The 24,432-nt window shown below is 46.0% G+C and overlaps 1 protein-coding gene across 15 annotated transcripts in view; it reads left to right on the top strand.

The window, feature by feature from the left end:
• Nucleotides 1-24,432, top strand: part of Foxn3 (forkhead box N3) — a 406,647-nt gene that overhangs the window by 161,217 nt on the left and 220,998 nt on the right. For 8 of the 15 annotated variants that reach the window (XM_087195145.1, XM_021245282.2, XM_087195148.1 and 5 more), the window contains one exon: nt 19,025-19,581. In XM_087195145.1, coding sequence (XP_087051271.1) covers nt 19,039-19,581 — 543 coding nt within the window. In that variant the 5' untranslated portion in view covers nt 19,025-19,038. Of the gene's footprint in view, nt 1-1,546; nt 1,750-10,867; nt 10,891-14,173; nt 14,198-14,970; nt 15,110-19,024; nt 19,582-24,432 lie in introns of those variants that run through there. The other 7 variants (XM_087195142.1, XM_004837079.4, XM_087195144.1 and 4 more) reach the window with 4 other exon arrangements.

Below are 24,432 nucleotides of genomic sequence, written 5' to 3'. Positions count from 1 at the left end.
GGCATGTTTATATTCATTTAGTAAGTGATGGGCATTTCTATGTCAGCCTCAGAGCTAACTGGGAGAGGAGAAAGGTTGTCTGTGTTTAGTAACCTGTTTAAAGAATGCTATGCAAAACCCAAACCAAACACACAAATCTGTGATGAAGACACCTCACAGATAGATTACCAGCAGCAAGTTACAGTCTGTAATCTTAAGAAATAGATCTTGGAGCACATCAACAGTTAGGAGAGAGTACACTAGGGAAGAAGGAAAAAGGTGTGCTCTGCAGGCCAAAGACAGGTGGGGTACATATTAGTCAGCTTTTCATGACAATAACAAAATACCGGAGGCAGCCTGCTCATGAAGAAAAGAGGTTTCTTTAGCTCACAATGTCAGAGACCAAAAGTCCAAATAGCATGGTGAAAGCCCTGGCAAGGGTACCCCCCTTTGTTGGAGTCACATCATGGCAGGTGGTGTGTGGATTACATCTGGGTAGAGCCAGGCTCAGGCTTTTATGATGACCCTCTCTCAATAATTCCCAAGGGTAGCTAGAGAATAACCTCAATCAATCCCTTCCCAAGGGCAATGCTTCAGTGACCTAAGGACCTTCCACTAAGTCCCAGCTCTTAAATGGTCTATCAGCTCCCACCTCACCACACTGGGGACCAAGGTCTCAACACGTGGACCATGGGGGACAAACCATATCCAAGCCATCTCACCCCTCCCAGCAGCACTTGCTGATCACTGGCCAATGACATAACTTCTCTGAGCCTCAGTGTCCTCTTGGCCACAAGGAAGACAGCACCTTCATGTGAGGGTAGTGGAGGATGAAATAAATAATGTAGGTAGAGCTCTTGGCATGGTGCCTGGCATGTAGGACGCTGGAGAGCTTTTGTTGTGTGTGTTTTATAATTCCTTGGATCACAGTACTTGGGTACTTGCTGTTCATTGTGTTGACTGCTGTTGTTCAGGTGCCTTGAATGTCCTCAGGCAAAACTGACATCACCTTGGGTCCTCCCCAGGGAAATCAGGAGCAGCATGGTGTTAAGACAGTCTTGGACATGCCAGGTTTCTCACCAATAAAGGGAGAGGTGAACTCTGCCTGTCAAACACAGTGCCAGGAAGGAGGAAGGATGTGTGGCTCAGTTTCAAAGCAATAGTTTGCCCATATCGTAACCTTCCATAGAGAGGTAACAGGAATTCAGACTTCAAGGGGATACTGTTGAAGACTTTTGCATTTCTTTAGCTGAAATTAGGTTTTTACATCACTCATTTGATTAAAACAAAATACCACCATGCATTTATGGGGACAGAGAAGTTTCGCTCAATTTCCCTGTGAACTAAAATCTGCTCTAAAAAAATAGTCTATCAAAACAAGGGTACCAAAAACAACTACAAGAGAAGAGAGGCTTCTTACTAGACTTGGAAACATGGATTAAAAAAAAATAATGCTAAATAAGTGGAAGCCAACCAGATTGCTGTCGGTAGGTGGCAAAGTACTTAGCTATAAATATTTCAGGATTCCTCTTTCTCTACTTAAAAAAATTTTTGCTTTGCATTTCAGACAGCAGAAATGACTGGACAAGCCGTTAGTTCTTGTGCAAGAAACTGCAAAACAAAAAAAAATGTGCAAGATTTTCCTTAGATGGACACAGTTTGGCCCGGGTTCAGGCTGACGTCAAGGCTTGGCCCTGCAGTGCATTATTTCTCACACCTTCAACAAGCTCTGAAACCTTAACGCCATTCATTTCCCCCTGTCATCTTGAGGTGAGTGCAGGGCACAATTCAGATTCGAACTTTTCTGTTTTCACTTTTGATTAGTTCAAACTTCCATCTGTTGGTATTCAGCTAGGAGTATTTTCTGCAGCTCCTTTTCAAAGTATTCAAAGCAGTTTAAAAATACATAGATCCCCAGTACCAAATAACAACAGCAACAACAAAATACATAAGGTTCAGCCATCTGACTAAGAGCCAATGTAAGTACTTATTTGGGGACTATTTTTTAAAAAAATCTATGAAACAGATTCAAAACTCTTTTATGATGTCTTGAAAATACAATCGTTAAGGGAGAGGAAAAAAAAAGAAAAAGGTTTGAAACATGGGACTATTCAGTTACAGTCATAATACTTTTAGTAGCAACAGTAGTAGCAAATACCCCAGATTATAAAAACAGAAGAGCTAAAATTCTTTATTTAATATTAAACAGGAAACTGAAAGTAATCTGTAGCAATGTGGTGAGTTTTCAACAAACCTGCTGCTCTGTTTATCTGTGCTGAAAAAAGCTTAAATGAGACATTTCTTCTTTTATTCACTTAAGATTGAATGTTTAATGAAAATCTTAACCGAAACATGACCGTTAGTAGCAGGTTCTGTATTGTAAGGTTTTGATGCAGCCCATTACCACTAGAACCAAAAGAAATTTGGAAGCAAATTGAAAACCTCTCAAAGAGCAGAAAATGCTTTGCACTTTTGTTTTGCCTTTGTGTGTGGCTGTCACTTACCCAACATGTGCATATGAATATTCTTTCTGAAGACCTGGGCTTCATTTTAAGGTCAGCCTTCAATTTCTAGAGAATATAATTTGCTGCTATTTTTAGGGCATCATGATTGCTTGTAATAACTAATGGAAAAAAACTCAACAGAGAAATAAATGTGTAACAGCTGTGTCTGCTTAAACTTGATTAAAGGCAGTAAAAAAAAAAGTAAACAGAAGAATAATGTGACAATAGACGAAGGGAAGACAAGTATCCTTCTCATTGTGAGAAGTTTTAACAGACATAACTTGCTGCACTTCGGAAGGCCAGCGTTGTCTGTGTTTAAAGTTTACTTTTCTGTTTGTCTTGAGTGGGATCAGTGTTGTAGTGAATAATTTATAGCCAGCATGAATGAGCTCATTAGTCACCTTTTCAGACTTTAAATGAGTTTTGTGGTTGTCATTACTCGAGCCTTCTGTTCAGCTGAGGAGCAAAATGACAGTTTGGCAGTTGCCTGCCTTGTTGTGGGGGCTGCCTGTTCCCCTTCAGATCTGTGTTGGTTTTTGTATTTCATTGAAACCTTCCCTTTCTTCCCCTGTGCGGGTCCTGGAACTCTCACATTTCAGATGCCTTTTGCACCCCAAGCTTAAATGAGAAGTTTCAGGGGGATTTAAAAAAAATCTTTTGGTTGTGTTTGCCAGAGAGAATGAAGTGGATGTAATGAGCTTTTTTTCCCCCAGCAACTACTGTGTATTTTTTATTCCCTTTGTGCTTGGTTTGATACTCAAGTTATTCAAAAGCAAAAAGCAAGCTGGGGAGTTGTCACACAGCAGCTGAGCCAGGCTCTCACATGGTGATAAGCATTTGAGGCAGAGGATGTCACTGGAGTTTGGAAGGAGAGTGGTGTTTTGGAAGAGGTCTGCATTATTTCAGTTCTGAACATCAATCTGATGTGGATGAAGAAACTGCAGCAAAGCTGCTGGGCCAGATTTCCAGGACAGGAGGAAACCACAGTGTGCTTACAATGGGGTCAACAAGAACACATTTTTTGTTTTGTTTTAATTTTTAATTTTTGAGACAGGGTCTTACTGTGTAGTTCAAGCTGGCCTTGAACGTGTGGTGATCCTCCTGTCTTGGCTTCTCTAGTGCTGGGATTACAGGTGTGCACCACCACACTTGTCAAAAAGACCTTTCAAGGACCTGGACAAAGTGGAGGTCCAGGATCATTGGGAATGGCCATTACTTCCCATCTCTACATAATCCAGCACAAATCATTATGCAAAATTGACCCACTGTAGCTGCCCCTTGGAAACCTGCCTGGGAGGCTGGCATGTGCCAGTAGTGGGTGGGATTTCTTTGGAATGGATGCCCAGAGGTCCATCCCTCCTTTGGACTGCCCTGGGCAGCCTCTAGAGAGCTCTGACCTGCATTCCCTGGGACTGGACTTCATCATGTGGGATGCCCATCGTGGTCCTCGGATAACCTCTACTGGCACTTTGGGTACATAGGTGTTTGCCCTGGGTGTCTCCGCCAAGTCCCTGGACCCATGCTCTGCAGTCCTGCTGACATTCGCTGAGCAACAAGCACTGGTGTCTGCTGTCACTAACATGGGCAGCACCCACTTCCGGGACCCATATTGTTAGACAGCTGGCATGGCACTGCATGAGGCACGCAGGAAAAATGCTCAGTCTTCCTCCCTGGAAGAAATGCCAACTTAAAAAGGATGCCTGGTTGTTTGGGGGCCAGATCTTTGAAACCAGTCAGAGTCACATGATTTTTAGGTCAGAGAAACGAGGTGCTGTTGGATGCACCCACAGACAGTTAGTAATCCATTTGGCTACTTCCTTTCCAGCTCCTACCCTTATAAGAATGAGCACTCACATGCAGTCATGCCTCATGATTTATGGACATGTTTGGCTTGCACCTGAACTGCAATATTAAAGGCACAGTGTGATCTGGGGAAGTAGCTCTGTCTAGCACGTGTGAGGACTTGAGTTCAATCCCCAGCACTGCAGAAAAGAAAAGAAAAAAAAAGGCAGAAGAGATTCTATTTTGAGAAACAGTGGGGGTTTCAAAACAGAAAGCTTTAGTGAACTTCGCCATCCAACAGAGAAGAAACATCAGGTTTGGTAGTTATAATAAGTTGAGTAAGTTGCTAATCTTCAAAAAGGAACTTTGTACAGCGGGGAAGTAGGTTAGTAATATTTTAATCTGTAGACTGTTTCCTAGAGTGTTCATCCAGCTTGGAGCTTTTGCTTTCTTTTAAAAGGTCTATCATGGAAAGAACTGTTATCTTTCATATCCTTCTCAAAGACTAAAATGAGAAGTCACTTCTAGGCATAGGTGAGACCTGGACAGACTCAGCCCCTGAAACCTAGAGACTGAGGTACTTGGCGAGCTCACAAAGAGAGGAAAACAATAAAAGCTCCTACAAATGCCACAGGAAGAAAGGGTTGTGAAGTTACCTGTCTTTGACTGATCTACAGGATTGGTAAATTCCTGCTTGAAAGAGTGATACAAAGGAGTCTACATTTTGGGGAAGAAATGATCAATATTTTTGACAGCTATGCAACAGGCCATGAGCAGAAGAGAAATAAAAGGCAGGGTCCCTGCCTCTGAAGGCACCTAGTCTATTTGACATTTGGTGTCCAGTTGATTTATTTTTCATGACAAAGATATACTACATTGTATTGATTATGACATGGAAGCTGAACTTCGGGGGTTTTTGCACATAGCACCTTTTCATTGTTTTAAAGTGCACCCTTTCTGTCTGTCTGTCTGTTTGTCTTTCTTCCTTCCCTCCCTCCCTTCCTTCGTTTGTAGTACTAGTAACTGAACCCAATTACCTTCACATTGAGCTATACTTCCAACCCCTTAAAAAATTTTTTTTCTTTTTTTCTTTTGAGACAAGATCTTGCTAAGTTCCCTGGGGCTGGGCTTGAACTTGTAGTCCTTCTGTCTCAGCTTCCCGGAGTGCTGGGATTACAGGTTTGTGCCAACATTCCCAACTTACATTCTTCTTCCTTTATATCCTACTGACAGTTTTTCCTCACTTGAGCCTTGCTGCTCCTGTCCCTCATGCCCTTGACTCCCAGGAAGGCGTCCAACAAGAAGCCAGATTCTCAGGATAGATCTAAAGTATTTCTTGGTTTCTCCTGGAACATAGCTCCAAACTCTAGGTCCCCAGACTGACTCATCACTTACTTATTCGATATGTGACTATGCACCGGTGGCTAAGCCCCTCTGGGCCTCAGGTTCCTCATTTATAAATGAGATATTAATAGTACATCCCTCACCCCCTCACCTGATTAAGGTGAAATGAATATTTATTTGCAAAGTCATAGAATACCTACTGGCACTGGCTACGTGCTGCCTAAGTACTTGAATATAGTCAATTTTTGTTATTGGCAGATTCCACATTTGTGAATTTGCTCTCTCACCAAAATTTAAAATAAAACTAAGGGCACATTCATGCTCATTCATAGACATGCAGAGCAGCAAAAAGTCTGGGTTGCCCATTGTGCACATTCCCAGGCGAGGTGGAATGAGGTGATACTTTGCTTCCTTTCCGTTCTGTAAACAAGCATACTTTTAGTGGTATATGTCGTACCACATTTTTTGCATTTTTGTTGACTTTGCTATTTAAAATAGCACCCAAGTGGGGCTGAAGTGGTGTCTAGTGTTTAGAAGTAAAAGATGGTTTTGATGTGTTGGATAAGCTTCATGCAGGCATAAATCATAGAACTATAAGTAGTGAGTTCAGTGTTAATGAGTCAACAATGTCTCTATCTATCTATCTATCTATCTATGCTGAGTTTAAGCTTGTGATCCTCCTGCCTCAGCCTCCCAGAGTATTACAGGTATGCACCACCATGCCCAGCTCTGTAGAATTTCTTGTAATGGAAACACAGATAAAGTAACATTATGTATTGATCAGTGGATAAAACTATAATGACCAGAGACTTGCAGGAACCTAATCCTATATTTCTCCTAGGAGCACATATAGAGTCTATGAGAATGGGAAAATGATTCAGACATGGAAAACTTTTTTCATGACCATTGAAAAATGCAAATACAGGGAACAAAGGAACAGGGTCGCCGTGGCCCATACAATGTAATAATATGCCCGAGCAAGTTATTTTCATCATTTCCAAGTTTTCATGATTGTAAACAATGTCCCCCCAAAACACCCTCCTGAATGCACTGTCACACCCTTCAGTTCATTTATTACACATGTCCCATGTTGTCTTCTGTTCTTGTCAGGCACTGGCAGAAATGTGAGGTGAATGATGCTAAATAAAATAGATGAGTCCTGCTTTCCTGGTACTGTGGCACTGAGCTATATCCCCAGCCCCTTTGATTTTTTTTTTTTTTTTTAATTTTGAGATAGATTCTCTGTAAGTCCTTAAATTGCCCAGGTAGGGCTTCAACTTACAATCCTTCTGCCTCAGGCTCCAGAGAGCTGGGATTCTAGTCACATGTCAACACACCCAGCTAACCCAATTTTATATGTTGGAAATATTTACATATTTTTTGTTTGTCTTTTACTTTAATTTCAGACCCCATAGTACACACAAATTCTAAACTCTTATGCAAATATGTCAGTATTTTCCTTTTTCTTTTTTGTATTTTCCTTTTGATTTATTTACTTAACCCAAATAATGCACTAAGGAAAAAACAAAAAACAAAAAACAGTGCACTAAGGAGCAGAGCACCATTACGTGTTTCTTAGAAAATGTAATTGATTCCGTCTTCATCAGAACTCTCTGAAGTGCTGCCGTGCTTTGGAAGTGGTAGAGGAGTGGTAGAAGATTAAGAGGCCGGGCTTAGTGGGAGGTTTTAGGTCATTGAGGGTGAGCCTGAAAGGGATTGTGGGGCCTGTCCCCTTCCATTTTCTCTTTTGCTTTTTGGTCACAAGGTGTTTGATTCTGTTCTGCCATAAGCTCCTATCGTGACGCCACAGGCCCTGAGCATCAGAGCTGAATGATCATGAACCAGGACCTCCACAACTGTGGGTCAAAAATAAATCTTTTCTCTTCCTAAGTTAATTATCTTGGGCATTTCATTACAGTGACAAAAGTTGACCAACAAAGGTGGATATTGCTATAGTCCTCTCCCTCCTCTTGTTTTGTTTTGTTTTTTAGAGAGGGCCCGGGTGTAGTTGTGCATGCCTGTAATTCTAGCACTTGAGAGGCTGAGACAGGAGGATCACCAGTAGTTCCATGCCAGCCTGGGCTACACAGTGAGTTCAAATCAGTCTGAACTACATAGCAAGACCCTTTCCCAAAAAACAAACAAACAAACAAAAAACAATAACAACAAAAAGGGAGAGAAAAGAGAGGGTGGTTTCAAAGTAGACTATGCTTGCCTCCAAGTTGTAGTGATCATCCCGCCTCTGCCTCCCTAGTGCTGGGATTGTAGGCGTGCATCACCATACCTGGCCTCCCTCCTTCTTTTTTAAAATTAGGAAGCTAGGTAGAGAAAATGAAGTACCTTGACAAAGGTTACCCAAGTAGTAAGTAGTAAGTCTGAGTATGACCCTAGTGTGTATCTAACTAGTAGGCCATACCACCTCTGTTCTCAGTATTAGGATTGGTTGTGTGATAAATGCTCACCAAATCTCCTATCTCCTCCTATCTTTGATGCCTGTGCCACATCTTTGATATTTCCTGGGTCCTTCTAAGTCCCCTCTTCTTAGTTCTGGGCATAGAGTCGCTAGATGCTTAATGAATACTTGTTGAGTGAATAAATTGACTAAATCTAGATTCTAGATCATCAGCTCGCACTTGTGTTTGTGGCCAAAGAGGAGCTGACAGGTTCTACATTTCCACTTTGTCTCTAGCAGCAGCCTTGACAAGCTCAGGTTTGGCTGGGGCACCTAAACAAATGAATTTCACTCCACCAGTCCTGCTGTACTTGCTCTGACCCTACACTTCTCCTTCCCTCCTCCTCCTCCTCCAGTGAACCTCCTGCCTCAGTTTCCTGTTGGAGCAATTCTTTTTTTTTTTTGAGATAGACTCTCGCTATTCAGTTCAAATTGGCCTTGAACTCACCATGTAGCCTAGGCTGGCCTCCAACTCTAGGTGATTCTCCGGTCTCAGCCTCCTGTGTGCTGGGATTACAGGCGTGCCCCACTTACAAAGCCCGCCAAGCTCTGGACCAATTCTAAGAAGGCTTTCCTCAGGTTCTGCCCTTCAGAATCAGTCATGTAAACACTAACAATATGCAAAAAGAAAACCGCGGAGAGGATGCCCAGAAAGCCCAAATGTTGACCACTTCCAGCTCACCAAGAAGTTCTAGATCTTGCAACTGAGAGTCTCTTTCTTTCTTCCACAGAAGGGAAGTGAAAAGCTTTTTTAACTATTAAGAACAGTGTTCAGACTCTTAGGTTAACTCAGAGACTCTGAGTCAACCCACGATTAAGAAGTGATCTTTGGGCTGGGGATTTAGCTCAGTGGTTCCGCTGCCTGTGTTGTAAGCGCAAGGTCCCAAGTTCGATCCCCGGTACCAAAAAAAAAAAAAAAAGTGATCTTTGACTATAAACTTCCCTCTTCCCATATCCAGTTATTTGACAAGTCCTCTTGGTTCTTCTCTTGAAGATTCATGCATTCAGTTTTTCTAGTTTTGCTGATTCTTCTGGAATTCAGCGGATCTCAGAGTGTGGTTCCTATTCAGCAGGAGAAGCATCACTTGAGAGATTTTTTTTTTTTTTTTGGTACTGGGGATCGAACTCGGGTCCTTGTGCTTGTGAGGCAGGTGGCGAAACCACTGAGCTAAATCCCCGACCCCACTTGAGTGATTTTTAGAGAAGAAAATTTTCAGGCCCCAGCCTAGACCTCCTGAACTCAAGGTTCGGGGGGGGGGGCGGGGCATGTTGACTGCGTTCAAGCAAGGCTTCTAAGTAATTCTGATGCACAGAATCCTCAGGAGTGAGACACTCGGCTCTTACAGGCCCCTTGCCATTAGAACATTGTAAGTGTATTAGGTGTTCTCTGCGGAAAATTTAGAAAATATAAAGAAGTATGGAAGAAGCAGAAAAAAAGCAAAGCAAAACAAACCTCTATGACTCTAACACTCAGAGGAAACCACTTATTTAGCATTTTCTTTACAGTTTTTTTTTGGCCCCTCGGTGCTGGGGATCGAACCCAGGGACTCATACTAGGCAAGCGCTTTACCACTGAACTACACCCCCAGCCCTCTCCCAGGTTTTAAAAATACATTTTGAATAAAGTCTTCATTCTCTTTGTTTTTGTTGTTGGGGATGAAACCCAGGGCCTTCATTCCCTTTTGTGTAATAATTTCTGAGTAGTTTAACCAGGTTTTGCTCTTCCATTTTTCTCCTTTCTTCTCCAGAATTCATCTGGGACCTACCATCTTTCACCTTTTGAATCCTATCCCTAAGAATACAACTTCTGGGCTCAAAAACATCCAGTGAGCCTACTTGCTCTGCAAACTTAGTGCACAGGAACTGTTCATGCTGGTATTCCACGTTTTGTGATTTGATGCTTGCACTCTTAGCCACTAATATGTGTGTCCATGGGGACAAAGACTTTGTAACTCGATCTGGGCATGGTGGTACATCCCTCTGGGAAGGGGCTGAGGCAGGAGGATTGCAAGTTTGAGCCCAGCCTAGGCAACTTAGTAAGACTCTGTCTCAGAAAGAGAATTTTAAAAGGAGTTGGGGATGTAGCTCTGTGTGAAGGTCCTAGGTTCAATCCACGGTATTGAGACAAAAAACAAACAAAAACCATCACAAAAACAACATCAACAAAAACCAAAACATTGAATACAAAACACCTTGTAGCTCTGGCACAGGTACTTGCTGGGAACTCGGTAAATATTTGTTCAGTGGATGAGAGTATCTTCTACCACAGCGAAATCATATATGATAAACCTGTTTGTGCCTTTCCTCTCTCCTACCTGGAACAGCATTCTGTAAGCAGAATCATCCCATGGGATCTTCTCAAAGTGTACGTGGCTGGGCCCCATCCTAGATTTGTTCCTCATGGGGTGTGGCTTCCCCAGGTGGTTTTGATGGGCAGCTCCAGTTGAGAAGTTCAGGTCTAGGACACTCCTTCCCCATTTCCACAGGTCAAACACTGAGCCATCTTTATTAGCCATCATCCTTCCAAAGTCATCTCCCCTGCCTTCCCCAGGCCTGTTGACTCTTGTCAGATGTGCCACCATTACCTTATCTCGGCTCTTAGGAGGCTGGATCGAGAAGGAGGAGTCAACTGACTCAGCCTGGGCCAATCAGATCCTTCCCCTGAGACTGAACTATGCAGTGGAAGAGGAGAACATCTGCAGGTGGTGGATGCTAGGAGTCAGAAGACCTCAGGACTTGGCGCTGGCAGCATGAGTAGCCATAAGCAAACAGGAAGACCCCCTGCCGGGAGGGGAGTGGAGCAGATATACAGAGGGCAATGGGAAAAATGTAAGTTCTCAGAGGGGAAGAGACAGAGAGAAAAATTGCCTGATGATTCCCAGGTCCACAGAGCCCAGTGGTGCTGCCTACCCTGGGCTTCCTCGTCTTTTCCGTTGGAGTCTGGTTGAAGGATCCCTGTTCGGAAGCCCATCTTTCCTGATCTGCCCGATTCTCCCTCCGTTTTGACAGTCTTTCAGGTCTCCCAATCTGCAGGGTGCGCTCACTGCTTATCCACTCAGCCGTCCCTGCCTAGAGGGGAACCACTGGCTTCACACTTGACTTCACGCGTGATGAACAATCTTGGGCGAGGAACTGCAGCCCCACACTGACTGGAGCTGACTGCACTGGGATTCAGTATTCTGGCTCTCAGATACTCTGTATTCTCCAGCCCATGCACAAATGGAGCTGCAGAATGGGTCCATCAAGTCCTCAGTTGGGATACAGGTGTTTTCTAAAATGAGTGCTGGGCACATATAGGATTCTGCTGTAAAACTGTAATTTAAGTGATTTGATTTGTTAGAGACTTCTTGGAGTCTAGGACACAAGGTTACTTTTGAAAGTTCAAGGAGAGAATTGAGAACGGGGCTGCTCCTAAGTCAGTGTGGTCCCTGCACCCTTTTGTCAGGGGGCGTGTCCCAGACCCAGGCTTCTGTGGAATGACAAGGCAGAAGAGCCCACACCATATCCTCTTTGGGTGGCACTGAAAGTCTGGACCCCAATTTCAGACAGGCAGGCAGGCGGGCAGGCGGGCACTTTGCATAGAAGGTAGGGCTGGGGCCAGGGACTTAACTCAGTGGTGCTGGTGCCTGTCTGGAAAGTGCAAGGTCCCAAGTTTGATCCCCGTTAGTGAAAAGAAAAAAAAAAAAAGAAGCAGGTAGAGCTGACCCCCCACTTTCTCTTCAGGGTGATATCTTTTTAGACCTCTTGCCACATCTGTAATGGAGGAGGGAAATTAAAAGACGTCTGTGAATGCAAGAACCCAAAAACTGGCAGAGGGAAAGAAATGCAAGCTAATTAAAGGCAGCTTACCTCACCGCACTACTCCCTCTGCTTATGGCTTCTCAAGGCCCAAGCTTGCTAAGTTTGTAAATTTTTTGTTCACCTGGGATGACTCGTTTACACACTGGACACTTGCACAGAGTTTGAAGAATGACATATTCCAGCTGGGCTTCGTGGCACCTGCCTGTAGTCTCGGCATTCCAGGAGGCTGGGGCAGGAGGACTGCAAGTTTGAGCTTCACCTAGGCAACTATCTTAAAATTTTAAAAAAGGGCTGAGGATGTAGCTCAATGTGAAAATCCTGGGTTTAATCCCCAGTACGAAACAAACAAACAAACAAACAAGAAAAATGGAAAGAATGACATATTCCAGCTGGGTGTGATGGCACACATCTATCACAATCCTAGCACTCGGGGAGGCTCAGGGAGGATCACAAATTCCAGTCCAGACTTGGCAACTTGGTGATTTATAAGACCCTGTCTCAAAGTGACAAATAGAGAGTAAGAGTTGTAGCTCAATGCAAAGGCCTTGGGTTCAATCCTCAGTACAAAAAAAGGAAAGAAGAAGAAAAATGAAAGAACGACATATTCCAGATAGGTGTGGTGGTACACACCTATAATCCTAACACTCTGGAAGGCTGAGGCAGGAGGATCATGAACTCCAACCCAGCCTTAACAATTTAGTGATTTAGCAAGACCCTGTCTCAAAACAGAAAAAAAAGGAAAACGAAAGAATGAAGCACAGGCCTGTGATCCCGGCACTCGAGGTCATTCTGGGCTACCCAGTGAATTCAAGGCCTGCCTAGACTACACAGCGAGACCCTGCCTCAACAAAACAAAAGAATGACATGTTCTGTGTACAATATTCCATCCACAATTATTTTGGGTTCACACTTCTTTGAATGAACTCACGAAGGATGGGGTGAAAATACTATGCCATCAGTACTTATCGTAGAGATTCGCCGCTGTGGTGGAAGAGGTAGGGGGAGTTGGGCAGGGGAGGAGCTGGTGATGAAAGGGGACTTCTTTTCCAGTGCAGGAAGGGGCTCGGAGGAAAGTCCAAAGGGGTTTGGACAGTTTCCTAATTTCAGTTCAGCGTTGGTTTCACTGGCAGAGATTAAGCACTTTTAGAGGACCTGCCGGCGCAGGGCTGGGACCACACTAGCCAGAGTCACAGGAGACTGAGTTTATCTCATCCTGACTTTGGTTACCAGTTTTGACTCTCAGAATCTCTGGGGTGATTCTTCTTCACAGATGATCTAATCTGTCTCTGCCACCTTGTACCTTTTACTTCCCTTTTTTCTTTCCCGTAATACTGGGGATTGAATCCAGGGCCTTCACACTGAGCTATATCCCCGGCCCCTTTGTATTTTTTTCTATTTTGAGACAAGTTCTCGGCTAAATTGCTAGGTTACCCAGGCTGGGCTCAAACTTGCACTCCTCCTGCCTCAGCTTCCTAGAATGCTGATTACAGGCAAGCACAATGGCTGGGTTGCTTCACTTTTGCAGAGTGACTGCGGCTGTCACATGACGCGCTCAGTAGTAAAGGGGGTGGGGCTCCTGACCTCACACCACCCCGGGCTCGCCCCTCTGAATAGTCCCTCCTGAGTGCTAGGAAGTAGTGAGGTGTGGGTGAGTCTGAAAGGCACTGGTTTCTAAAGCTTTGTAAAGGGGATCACTCTCAAGATTATTGGGGTTTCCTTACTTTTTGAAACAGAAAACTTGTCATGCGCCGCCCCCCTCCACTCTTCCTCGCTCCCCACTGTGGCTCTGTTAAAGGCGCTGCAAACTGGAGCGCGGTCGTCCCGGCCTGCGGTTCACCATGCCTGCCCGGGCTCACGTGGGCTCAGCCAGGTGGGGTGGGGGCAGAGTGCCCCGCTTCTCCTCCGTGGAGTAATCCACCGCCTATTTAGTCACTCGGGAGTCGTGTACAACTGTCTTTTTATTTATGTCACCGCCAGGGTGTCCTGTTGGGCTCTGCTTTCGCCCTCTGCGAGGCGGCTGGTTGGCTTGGCTGTAGCAGTGGGTGGTCGTTCCTCGGAGGCGCCTGCACTCTTGGAGAAGTGGCTGCCACGTTCGCTGGGTGGCTTTGAAATTGTCAGCCTGGCTCCTGGGAGCTCAGATGGGCAGGAGATGAGACTTGTCCTCTCGGCAGGCCTGGAAGCCGGCTGGGGCGCTGAGCACAACCCCCTGGAGAGGCCCCTCCGGCGTGGCCTTCAGAGCCTCCTCCTCTGTCATGGCCACCCTCCCTGCTCCCTCCTCGGTTGTCGCTCGGCCACCTGGCCTGGAGGCGGTGGCGCCTTTCCTCGGGGGCGAGAGGTGGGCGCCGGGGGATGGCTCGCTCGGGCCGGGAGCGCGGCCAGGGCGCTGTAGTTGGGGAGAAGCGGGATCTCCTCTCCTCACCCTCACGAGCCTCGCGCGCATCGTAATTCTTTTTATTTTTACTTTCAAGCCTTGTAAGGCGTGCGGATGGGATAGGAGCGTTCTGGCGACACGTTGCCAGCAGCGCCGCGCCGGCTCGCCCTCGCCGCCAGAGCCCGGGCAGGGACCCGGCCATGCGCCGCCAGTCCCACCTGCCCTAGGCGGGCGGTCGCAGGCGCCCGGGTTGCGAGGGCCAGGCCCACGCCGGCCAGCTCCGGCCTTCGGCGCGCAGGAGACAAGCCAGCCTCGGCCTTCGGAGCGCAGCGCAAAGGCGCGGGCCTGGGCGGGCGCGGGGCGCGGGCAGGGGCGCCCCCGGCTCTACGCCCGGAGCCCCAGGCCGCCGGCGGCCCGGCCCACGTTTTCCCTCTCTCCGGCTCCCTCCGCCCCTCCGCTCCGTCCCTCCCTCTGCTCTCCTCCCTCCCCGCGCTTCCCCTCCTCCTGCCTGGTCATGTGTCGCCTTTTTTTGTTTGCAGTGGAAACAATTTCTCGCCGCTCGGCGCGCCCCGGCCCGACGCGCCGCGGCAGAGACGAGCGGGAGGCGGGACGGGGCGGGGAGAGCGGCGGGGCCGGCGGGAGGACGCGCGGCGCGCCCGGCGGACGCCGCAGGTCCCATGCCGCGCCGCGACCCCCGCGCCCCTGCCGCCCGCGCCCGCGGCCGTCCCCCGCCGCCCGCTACCCCGGGCTCGCCGCGTCGCGCCCGCACGTCCTGAGCCGAGCCACCGAGCGATGCCCACTGGGCGCCCGCGAAAGTTTGTCGGCTCCGCTGAAGGGCAGCGGCGCCCCCGCGTCCCCGCGCCCCGCTCCGGCCAGGTGAGTGTGCGCCCCGCTCCCGCCGGCGCCAGAGCGGCTCGGGCGCTCGGCGGGGGTCGCGTCCGAGGCGGCTGGGGACGACCTCGCCGCGGGGGGAAGGCGAGCGATCCCGCGGCGCCGGGGTGAGGGCCGGGGCAGGGGCCGGGCCAAGCGGGCGCTCCGAGCCCCCGCGCCGGGAAGTTACCCGGGCCGAAGAGTTTCCTGCCCCGACGTGCGGGCTGTGTCCCTGCGTGTGCCCCGGTTTACGAAAAGACGCCCGAGCGGCTCAGAGTTGGTATTGTCTGCAGAGGACGGGCTCTTTGCCGCTCCGGGCCGGGGAGGGGGTGCCGATCAAGTAGAGACCCCGAGATGAGAAACAGGCTCCTAACAAAGATTCCCCCCCCCCAACTGTGCAAGCTTGGCACCGGCTGGGAAGGTCTCCGGAGACCCCCGAGGCCCGACCTCTCCTCGCCCTGTCTCTTCGAAACCTTTCTTAGGCTCTGGATAAGTTGGGGGACGGCGGGCTTTTATTGATTTGTTTTTAAGGCTTGCCGCGGTGCGGCCAATAAAAGGTTTATGACATCTGACCGGCAGTGAAGGTATGCGAGCTCCCAATTGCCCTGTATACGCGAAGAAGAGCAGTTTCCCCGTTGCATGGCAACGCCGCTGATTGACTCGGGAAGCAGCCAATCGTTGCTCCCTTTCGGCCCCTTGAAATATTTTTGACAAGTACAGTAGACGGGAGTGGAGCGCGTGCGTGCTTGCTTGCGCGCGCATGGCGGGGGTGGTGGTGGGGGGGTGGGGGTGTTCGCTGGCCCCCAAAACTCCAGACTGCCGGGTTCGGTTTAAGGAGGATTTCTCAACTTTTAAAAAGTTCACGTTGAGCATCTGTGGAGAACTGGGCCATAAAGTCATTGTCAGTTATTTGGAAACATTCTGACACTAGGCAAGAAACTTAAAGACTTTCTACTGCATTTTCTCCGGGGCAGGGGGTGGTGACGACACAGCAAGTCTTTAAAAACACACCGTGAAAAGAGGGTGTGTATATGGAGGGAGTGTAACTTATAACAAACGAAAAAGTTATAAGGAGGTCACCAGTGAATAACTATTTGCAAATCTGGTGGAGCAACCTATTGGCAGCAGATTAAAAATGTTTTGCTTAACTGCGGGCTCACATGATCTAGAAGTTTTTTTTTTCCTGACTCTAAAATAGGAAGAAAGAAAAGGTTTGGCGGATTATGTAGAGTACAATAATGGAAAACTCCTCAGCTGTGGTTTTTGGGAACTTTTTTTTTTTTTGTAAAACATGAAACTGTAGTGATCAGCAGCCGTCCATACTGTTACCATAAGATACGGGATTGACTGAGAAGCAAACAGTGAGGGTGAGGACCGATGAGACACAGGGAGACAGACGATCCCAGGGTACTGAACTCCCCCAAACCTTTTCTCCCCACTGCCATTTTTCTGTCTAACCACATTGCTGGGTTCGTTTAAAACAAAAGAAAACATGGAGAATAGCGTGTTCCTTTGGGAAGCTACTGACAAATAAGCAAATTAAAAAGAAAGAGCAGCATGTTGTCATAGCAACAGTGCAATTAAATTACTTTACTGTCAGCCATGATATAATTTTCCTGTTTGGAAGCTCAGGAGATATAAAACTTTCATTTGGAGCTAAAGTTGACTTCAGTAGCTGGGTAGTTCTGTGTGGATATACTGGTAATCAGAACATTTTCTGGTGGGATCTGAGAAATCTTTTAAGAGAGACAAGACTGGTTCTGATTTGTTCATAGAGAAGTTAAAAGCAATAGTAAAGAGGATTCTGTCGTGTTCCCAAACCTAGAGATATCATCTTATTTTTCTCTTTCATGTGCATCATGAAGTACTCCTTATTTGACAGAAAGGAATATTCCCAGTGGAAGAGGCCCCAAGGCCGCTGTACTGCCCTTGCCTGGGTTGGACTGGGGTGCACTGTGGAAGTGTCTCCTCTGAAATGGGTGTGTTGCATCCCTGGGGAGAGTAGGTTGTGTGTCTACCTCAGGGAGGAGGGAAAGTGCCGCAGCTCACTGGCTCCCTTGGCTGAGTGGATGGTGCCCCACATCTCACTTTCTGGAATTCCATTCTAGAGCCTCCTGTCCTGAAGCAGCAGGTACCTTAGAAGTGGTGTTATTGGCCATTTAGAACCTCAGAAAGATCACCCCTCTGCTTTTGATGTTTTTAGGTAGATTGGGTGATCTTATTGGAGGAGGAAAAATTGAAACCAAGCACTTTTCTTTTTCTTTTCTATTTTTACTCTTTTTCTTGTCCCTTCCTTCCTTTCTCCCTTCCCCCTCCCTTGTTCCCCTTCCCATTTGAACATTTTCTTCCCATTTCCCAATATCTAGTGTACATTTTAGTCCTTATTTCCACTTTCGGTTTCTCACACCAGAGAAACAATGAGGTGCTTAAGCATGCGTGTCCGATTTATTTCACTGAAGAATATGATCTCAAGGTCCATCCATTTAACTATAAATGTCTCAAGCGCATCCTTCTTTATGGCAGAGTAGTATTCCGTTATATAAAAAAAACACATCTTTATCCACTTGTAGGTTGATGGACACTTGGGTGTTTCCAAGATTTAGCTATGACAAACTGCCAAGCACTTTTCTTAAGCCAAGGTCATTCTTTTAGCGCTACAAGTGGAGAACAGAAGACTTTCTCATTAGACCCACTGTTCTTTCTCTCCTACAGAGTGCTTTGAGTGCTTGGTATCTGCAGACGCCATTCTGTTTGTGGACTTGCCACTTCCTCCTTTTTCCTTTCTCATCAGATACTATTTTACTCCCTGTTCTAGGTCATTGATAAAAGTGGGGATGAGGGGAATACAATTGTGTAACAATTTTTGTTGAATTTGCCTTCTTGTCTTGAAGCAGCCAGTTAATCTCCTGACTTTTTTCTCCCCACTGATTCTTTTTTGTTGTTGTTACTGGGGATTGATCCCAGGGCCTTTATACTGGGCTATATCTCCAGGGCTTAAAATTATTTTTTTTTAATTTTATCCTGTTAATTTGCAAAGTTGCCCAAGCTGATCTTGAACTTCCAATCCACCTGTCTCAGCCCCCCAGAGTACTGGGATTATAGGCACTTTGGCTGCTCTTGTTTTTCATTGCCATTTGTGTGGTGCCTGAAGTTTCTTGCTTTTTCATTCTGGGTCTGGTATCCTAGTAAAATTTAATGTATTTCTTCCTTAAGTTCAAATCCACAGAATTCTTTGTCATCCTCTTTAGACTTACCAAATATAATTAAAGTTGGAGTTTTTGGCCCTGACCTTTGTCAAGGGAAAAGTAACTACAAGAACCAAATCAGTAGTCCCTGTATCCACAGTTTTTATTTCTCAGGACCTTGTGATGGTCTTTGTATGAAAACTGCTGAACTTAATCTGAAACACTGGCCTTAAATTTTTTATAGGTTTTTTTTTTTTTCCCTTGAGGACAAACCATGAGACCAGTAACACAAAGCCCCAGGAGTTGTGTGTTGTACTCATTTTGCAGTGTTTATCATGAAGCCTGAAAGAATTTTATTGTAGTCCTGTACTGTATTGTAGAGAACCGAGGCACCTAGAAATAATTGATTTTCACCTGGTCATGGTGAGAGTCTTCATACATCTAAGGAGACAGCATCTTGAAATTTCTCATTCTTTTTATGACATTTGCACATTAAAGGTGCTGTGGATGTTTTCAGTTAAGGGACATTCGGTCACCGCGGTGAGCTGATTGTTCTTGCTCGTGTATCTTTGTGTGGTGGCACTGGGTTTGTGTGGCTCAGCGAGGCCTATGAGGTGCTGTTGCTACGTAGCTGGGACCCGTGGAGGAGGCACGGGGCGGCAAGAGAATTAGAGCCCCAGCTACCCTTGCGATCTGAGTCTCACCAGCTCATCGTTTCTTTGCACTCTCTTTCCAGGAGCCTTCACGTAAATGGGTCCAGTCATGCCTGCCAGTAAGAAGCCAGAAAGCTCAGGAATTAGTGTGTCCAGTGGACTGAGTCAGTGTTACCCAGGCAGCGCTTTCTCCAAGGCCCTTCAGGAAGACGATGACCTCGACTTTTCCCTGCCTGACATCAGATTAGAAGAGGGGACCATGGAAGATGAGGAGCTGACCAACCTGAACTGGCTGCATGAGAGCAAGAACTTGCTGAAGAGCTTCGGGGAGTCGGTCCTCAGGAGTGTCAGCCCCGTCCAGGACTTGGACGACGACACCCCTCCGTCCCCCGCCCACTCTGACATGCCCTACGATGCCAGGCAGAACCCCAACTGCAAGCCCCCATACTCCTTTAGCTGCCTCATATTTATGGCCATCGAGGACTCTCCGACCAAGCGCCTGCCAGTGAAGGATATCTACAACTGGATCTTGGAACATTTTCCATATTTTGCGAATGCACCTACTGGGTGGAAAAACTCAGTGAGACATAATTTGTCACTGAATAAGTGTTTTAAGAAAGTGGACAAAGAGAGGAGTCAGGTAAGCCTCTTGTCTGGAACTGAAAGATTTTTTTAATTGAAAAATTTTCTCTATTAAAACTGACTTTATAGGGCTGGGGATTTAGCTCAGTGGTTTCACTGCCTGCCGCGCAAGCACAAGGACCTGAATTCGATCCCTGGTACCAAAAAAACAAAAACAAAACAAAACTGAATTTATATTTACTACACTGAAGGAGTAGTTAATAAATGGTTTTACTTTATTAAATTCATTTAGGTAGTTGTGAAGAACTTCCTTTTCCTTAAGCATATTGGTTTTGTGTTGGTACCTACTTGAGGGATACATGCTGGTGGGGCTTTCCATAATCACACCACAGTGGTTTGGAGTATCATCCCTCTGTGTGGATGGCTTTAGAAGTCAAAGAAAAATCTGTATTCCCAGAGCAGCCGTTAACCATGAGGTGGCTATAAATGACAAAAGTTGCCACCAAGAGCTAGGGAAAAATGGCATTTGTTTGCTTTCTCATTATTAACTTGTAGAAAGGCGACCTCTCCAAGATTCTAGAATAAATGGACAGTGATGCACTTCGGTAGGATACTGGATGGGGTATACTTCCATACCCCAGCATCAATCTGAGACATGCGTTGCTGGTCTTCTGTGAAATCTGGTACATAGATAAGTGTTTGGCAATCTTGAAAGTACCCGAGTATGAAAAATTGGCTCAGAGTAAGGTTCCTGTTAGAGACTGATTATAAAATCTCAGCTAGTGTAGGGCCAGGGGTTTAGCTCAGTGGTTCCACCACCTGCCTCGCAAGCGTAAGGTCCCAAGTTCGATCCCCGGTACCAAAAAAAAAACAAAAACAGCTAATGCTTCATGCTCAGCTAAAAGAGGATGGTTTTAATAATTTTACTTTTTTTGAAGGAGCATCATAGGTCCGGTACGATACACTAGGGATAGTACTGGCAGGTGGAAAACAAAACTGGGACCTAACTTGGAGTTTTGGAAAGTAATACAATGACAGTTGAAAGAAATTGTCAGAAAATTTCCCTCCGTGTCACTATGTTTCCAGCTTTATTTTTCATGTTACTGATGCTCTTGCAGGCAGCTGGTGTCCTGCTTTTCATGCTTGTTGAAGTTTGGGCTGAGGCACAGGACACCATTGTGTGGAGCAAGCAGCAGCACCAGTCTGGGGTCTTTTAATATCTTTCTCTCCAGAAATATGTTTCTGGGTTTTTTTTTTGGTACCGGGGATAGAACTCGGGTCCTTTCGCTTGCGGGGCAGGTGGCAAAACCACTGAGCTAAATCCTCGGTCCTGCTTCTGTTTTGAGTAGACTCTTGAGCCTGAGAATATTCTACTTGCCTTTGACGTTGAATATGAATAATGAAGTGGTCACCTGGGGTTTATGTTGGAGATGGTGGTGGCGATGCTGGGTTTGGGAGTGGGAAAAAGAAAGATATGGCTACCAAGGAGCTTGACTTTGATCCCTGAGTCCCTTGGTGCTTGGATGGAATGTGCAAATGGGAATATTTGTAAGTCTTCTGGCGTCCTCATTCCCAAGGGTCTTATTTTTTCTATAGCAGTAACAGTCAACGTGTGCCACTTAATGAGGAAGGACAATTCCAGAGTCAGTGAAACCTTTTGTTGTCTCCAGGTATCCAGTTCCCTCTCTCCTTTCATCCATTTCTCAGGCTGGCCATTTGGAGACCAAACCCTAGAGTTGGCTCTGTTGGTGCTTTGTGGTCATTCTAGGAACTTAGAAGAGACTCAGCACTCCCGTGTAAAGATCCAGGCTCTGGTATTAACAGCTTCTGTATAGGGGAAATCTGTGTGGCCAGAAAAGGAAAGTCTGAGGAACAATTCCACACTTAAAATGTAGAGAAGAAAGTTCTGATCAGGGGCCCCCAAAGCCTCATGTCACTGATAAAGCAGTGAACAAGGCCTTTAGTTTGCGCTGAGTGATGCTGCAAGTTACAGCTTGCTTGCGTCTCTGTGTTTGACATAATGCTGGTGTGCACATAAAAGAAATTCAGCAAATGCACACTCTGAAATGTTAAACAAGACCAAGGCTGAAGTATACAGTGAGACCTGCAAGGGTTATTCATCATCATCCCTGGGAGTGTGGCGAGCCAGTGTTAGGTGGTATGTTAAAGCTTACTTGGAGGAACTCCATCTACTCCCCACCTCCTGGACCCCGCATTGGATCCTGGGAGTCATGTTTTCCGGGGGTGTTGGCTGTCAGTGTGGTAAACAGATATCATCTGTTGAAAGGGAGTGGTTTGAAGAATTTGAGATTGTTAATCTTGTGAAATGTTGAGTCCTGGCTTCCTAGTTGCTCTGACCTGTATTGACATGTTTCTGATCAAACGTCAGTCAGTTTTGTGGTTGGGAGTTTGTTCCCAGTATTTGCAGTGCTGTGAGAACAGCGATAGAGTTGTGAGCATTTTCTCTTTTCTCCCCTTTCTTTGGGTGACCCTGGGGCCAGCTGATGGCTGCTCTGAGAGGTGCGACTGCCAGGTACACTCAGGTTCTCCCAGGTGTGCTCAGGTATAACCAGGTATTTTAAGGGCCCTGGCCTGTTTACTTGGGGTTTTCTCCTGGGCTCACTGAGTAAACGGAAAAACAGCACCTCCCTGATGCTTTTCCCAGTGAAAGCCCCTTCAGTTGGGCAGGTACACTTGTTTTTTTTTCTCCCCAGGGAATTTTACCTGGCAGTAGCTCCCATTCCAGGTTCAGTCTCAACGCAAGTCACTAAGTAGGTCCAAATGTTGGTAAGAAATGCATTAGATGAAGATGGGAATGGAGGCCTGGCAAATTACATGGACAAAGGTAGATGTTTCACTTTTTTTTTTAAAGTGGAGAACGCATTTAAAGGTGGCATAGCAGTAAGAACGTGGAATCCTGTGGTTCCTTGTCCTCAAGGGCTTGGATGGAACAGACCACTGGACAGCTGTTTGGCTGGGCTGGCAGGGTGTGAAGGTTCTGGGTTGCATCAGAAGCACCTGTGGCATTTGAAAGCAATTACCATTTCTCCAGGGCCCCTCCCTGGTGAGCTTGATTCGAGATGGGTTGGGAACAATTGATAGTTCAGGTAAGCTTCATAGGTAATGCTGATGCATGGCCAGGTATGAGAATCCCTGAACCAGACGCTCTCCTGGCTTCTTTCCAATCGCTGAGATGTCATCAAGCACATTGTCTCATGAATGAGTAAGTCAAAAGAAAAGCCTTTTGCTTCTGTTTTAGCTCCTAAAAGACTTCAAGGCTGGGATTTGGCTCAGTGGCACTGTGCCTGCTTTGCAAGTGCAAGGTCCTGAGTTCAATCCCTGGTACCGAAAAAAAAAAATGAATAAATAAAAGACTTCAAAGGCTAGAGTTTTATTTTCTAATCACGAACATTTTTAAACATACGCAGAACTGGAGAGAAGAACATGAATCTATACACCACACCCAGATTCAGTAGTTAATGAAGATTTGCCTTACTTCATTCTGTGTCATTGTTACTGCTGAAGTATTTTGAAGCAAATTCTAGATCTTAATGTCATTTTAACATACTTTAGTATGTATGAGAATAATTGGTAATTTCTTATATAAACCATGTTACCATCGTTCCCCTGATGAGCAGTTCATTAGTGTCGCCTAATAGGTTTAATTCAGATGTCCCTGTTTGTTTACAATGTTTGTTGGAATCAGTATCCAAACATGGTTTGTGCCTTGCAGGTGGCAAGGTTGCACTGTTGTCCTTACATTCTTTGTAGTCTACAGCACTCCTATCCCCTTCTTATTTTCACCTTTCCTTGTTAAAGAGAACCATCACTTAGCCTGGAGAATGCCCCACCTTTTGCTTGATTCCTTGTGATTTCATTTAACTTGTTTTTCCATCTCCTTGAGTGAAAGTACGCACTGAAGCCTAGATCCCATTTTGATTCTGGGGCCTTATCCCTAAACTGCTGGGGGCAGATGTCTTGTGTGTAGTCCGAAGCCTGGGTGACCCACTCCTATAGGTCAAGCCACGGGTTCAGGTGGGGTCAGCTGTTCCCAACCCTAAAGATCCACATCTGCCTTTCATCTTACAATTTCACTTTTGGATGATTTTTTGCTAAATTAATTGAGATTGAGCTTTAAAGTCTGGGCTTATGTTTTTACCTCCTAAGTATAGGTCTTTTTCTTTTTCTTTTTTTGGTACGGCGGATCGAACTCAGGACCTTGCGTTTTTTGAGGCAGGTGCGGTGCCACTGAGCTAAATCCCCAGCTCCAGTGTAGGTCTTAATTAGGATTATTAGATCAGCAGGTGCCAACCTCTCTGGGTACTTGTATGCAAGAAGTAAGGTACAGTTATTTTTTATAGATTAGATTATAATGGCTCAGGTGTGTGTTTCTATTTCTGTGCTTTTTCTTTACTTCCCCTCTTGCCATTTTAGCAAAAACATTGTTAGCATCAGAAGGTTTACTAAGGAAACACTGTACAAAGTGTATTTACTATTTCCAGGGCTGAGTACTTTGAATATTATTTTAGATTATGAAGGAGGACAACTTGGCTGAAAGAGGGCTGGGCTGGAAGGCGGGACTCCTGCTTCCAGTTTGGATGCCGGAGCACCTGGTCGTGTGGAGGCTGTGTTTTTTCGCATAAGGAAACAGGAGTTGGCTTTGTTCAGGGTTTTCTGACCTGGGAGTCTTTGGGTGTGGTGCCCTGATGACCAACCACCTGCAACTACTGGCAGCCTGTCTTGGATCAATACTTACTTATTTTCTAGGGAGAGGAGTCTGAGATTTTGTTCGCTTAGTTTTTAGGATGTGTGTGTGTGTTGGGGGGGGGGGGGAATAAAAGGGATTGAACCCAGGGCATTTGCACTGACCTCCATCCTCAGCCCTTTATTTTTAATTTTTATTTTGAGA

This window comes from Heterocephalus glaber, unplaced genomic scaffold (genome assembly GCF_053883595.1).
Source record: "Heterocephalus glaber isolate CG9 unplaced genomic scaffold, H.glaber_assembly_v1.0 deba00001608, whole genome shotgun sequence".
In the NCBI taxonomy this organism is placed as follows: domain Eukaryota; kingdom Metazoa; phylum Chordata; class Mammalia; order Rodentia; family Bathyergidae; genus Heterocephalus; species Heterocephalus glaber.
The sequence above is the reverse complement of the archived record's forward strand: the minus strand, read 5'-3'. Positions and strand labels throughout refer to the sequence as shown.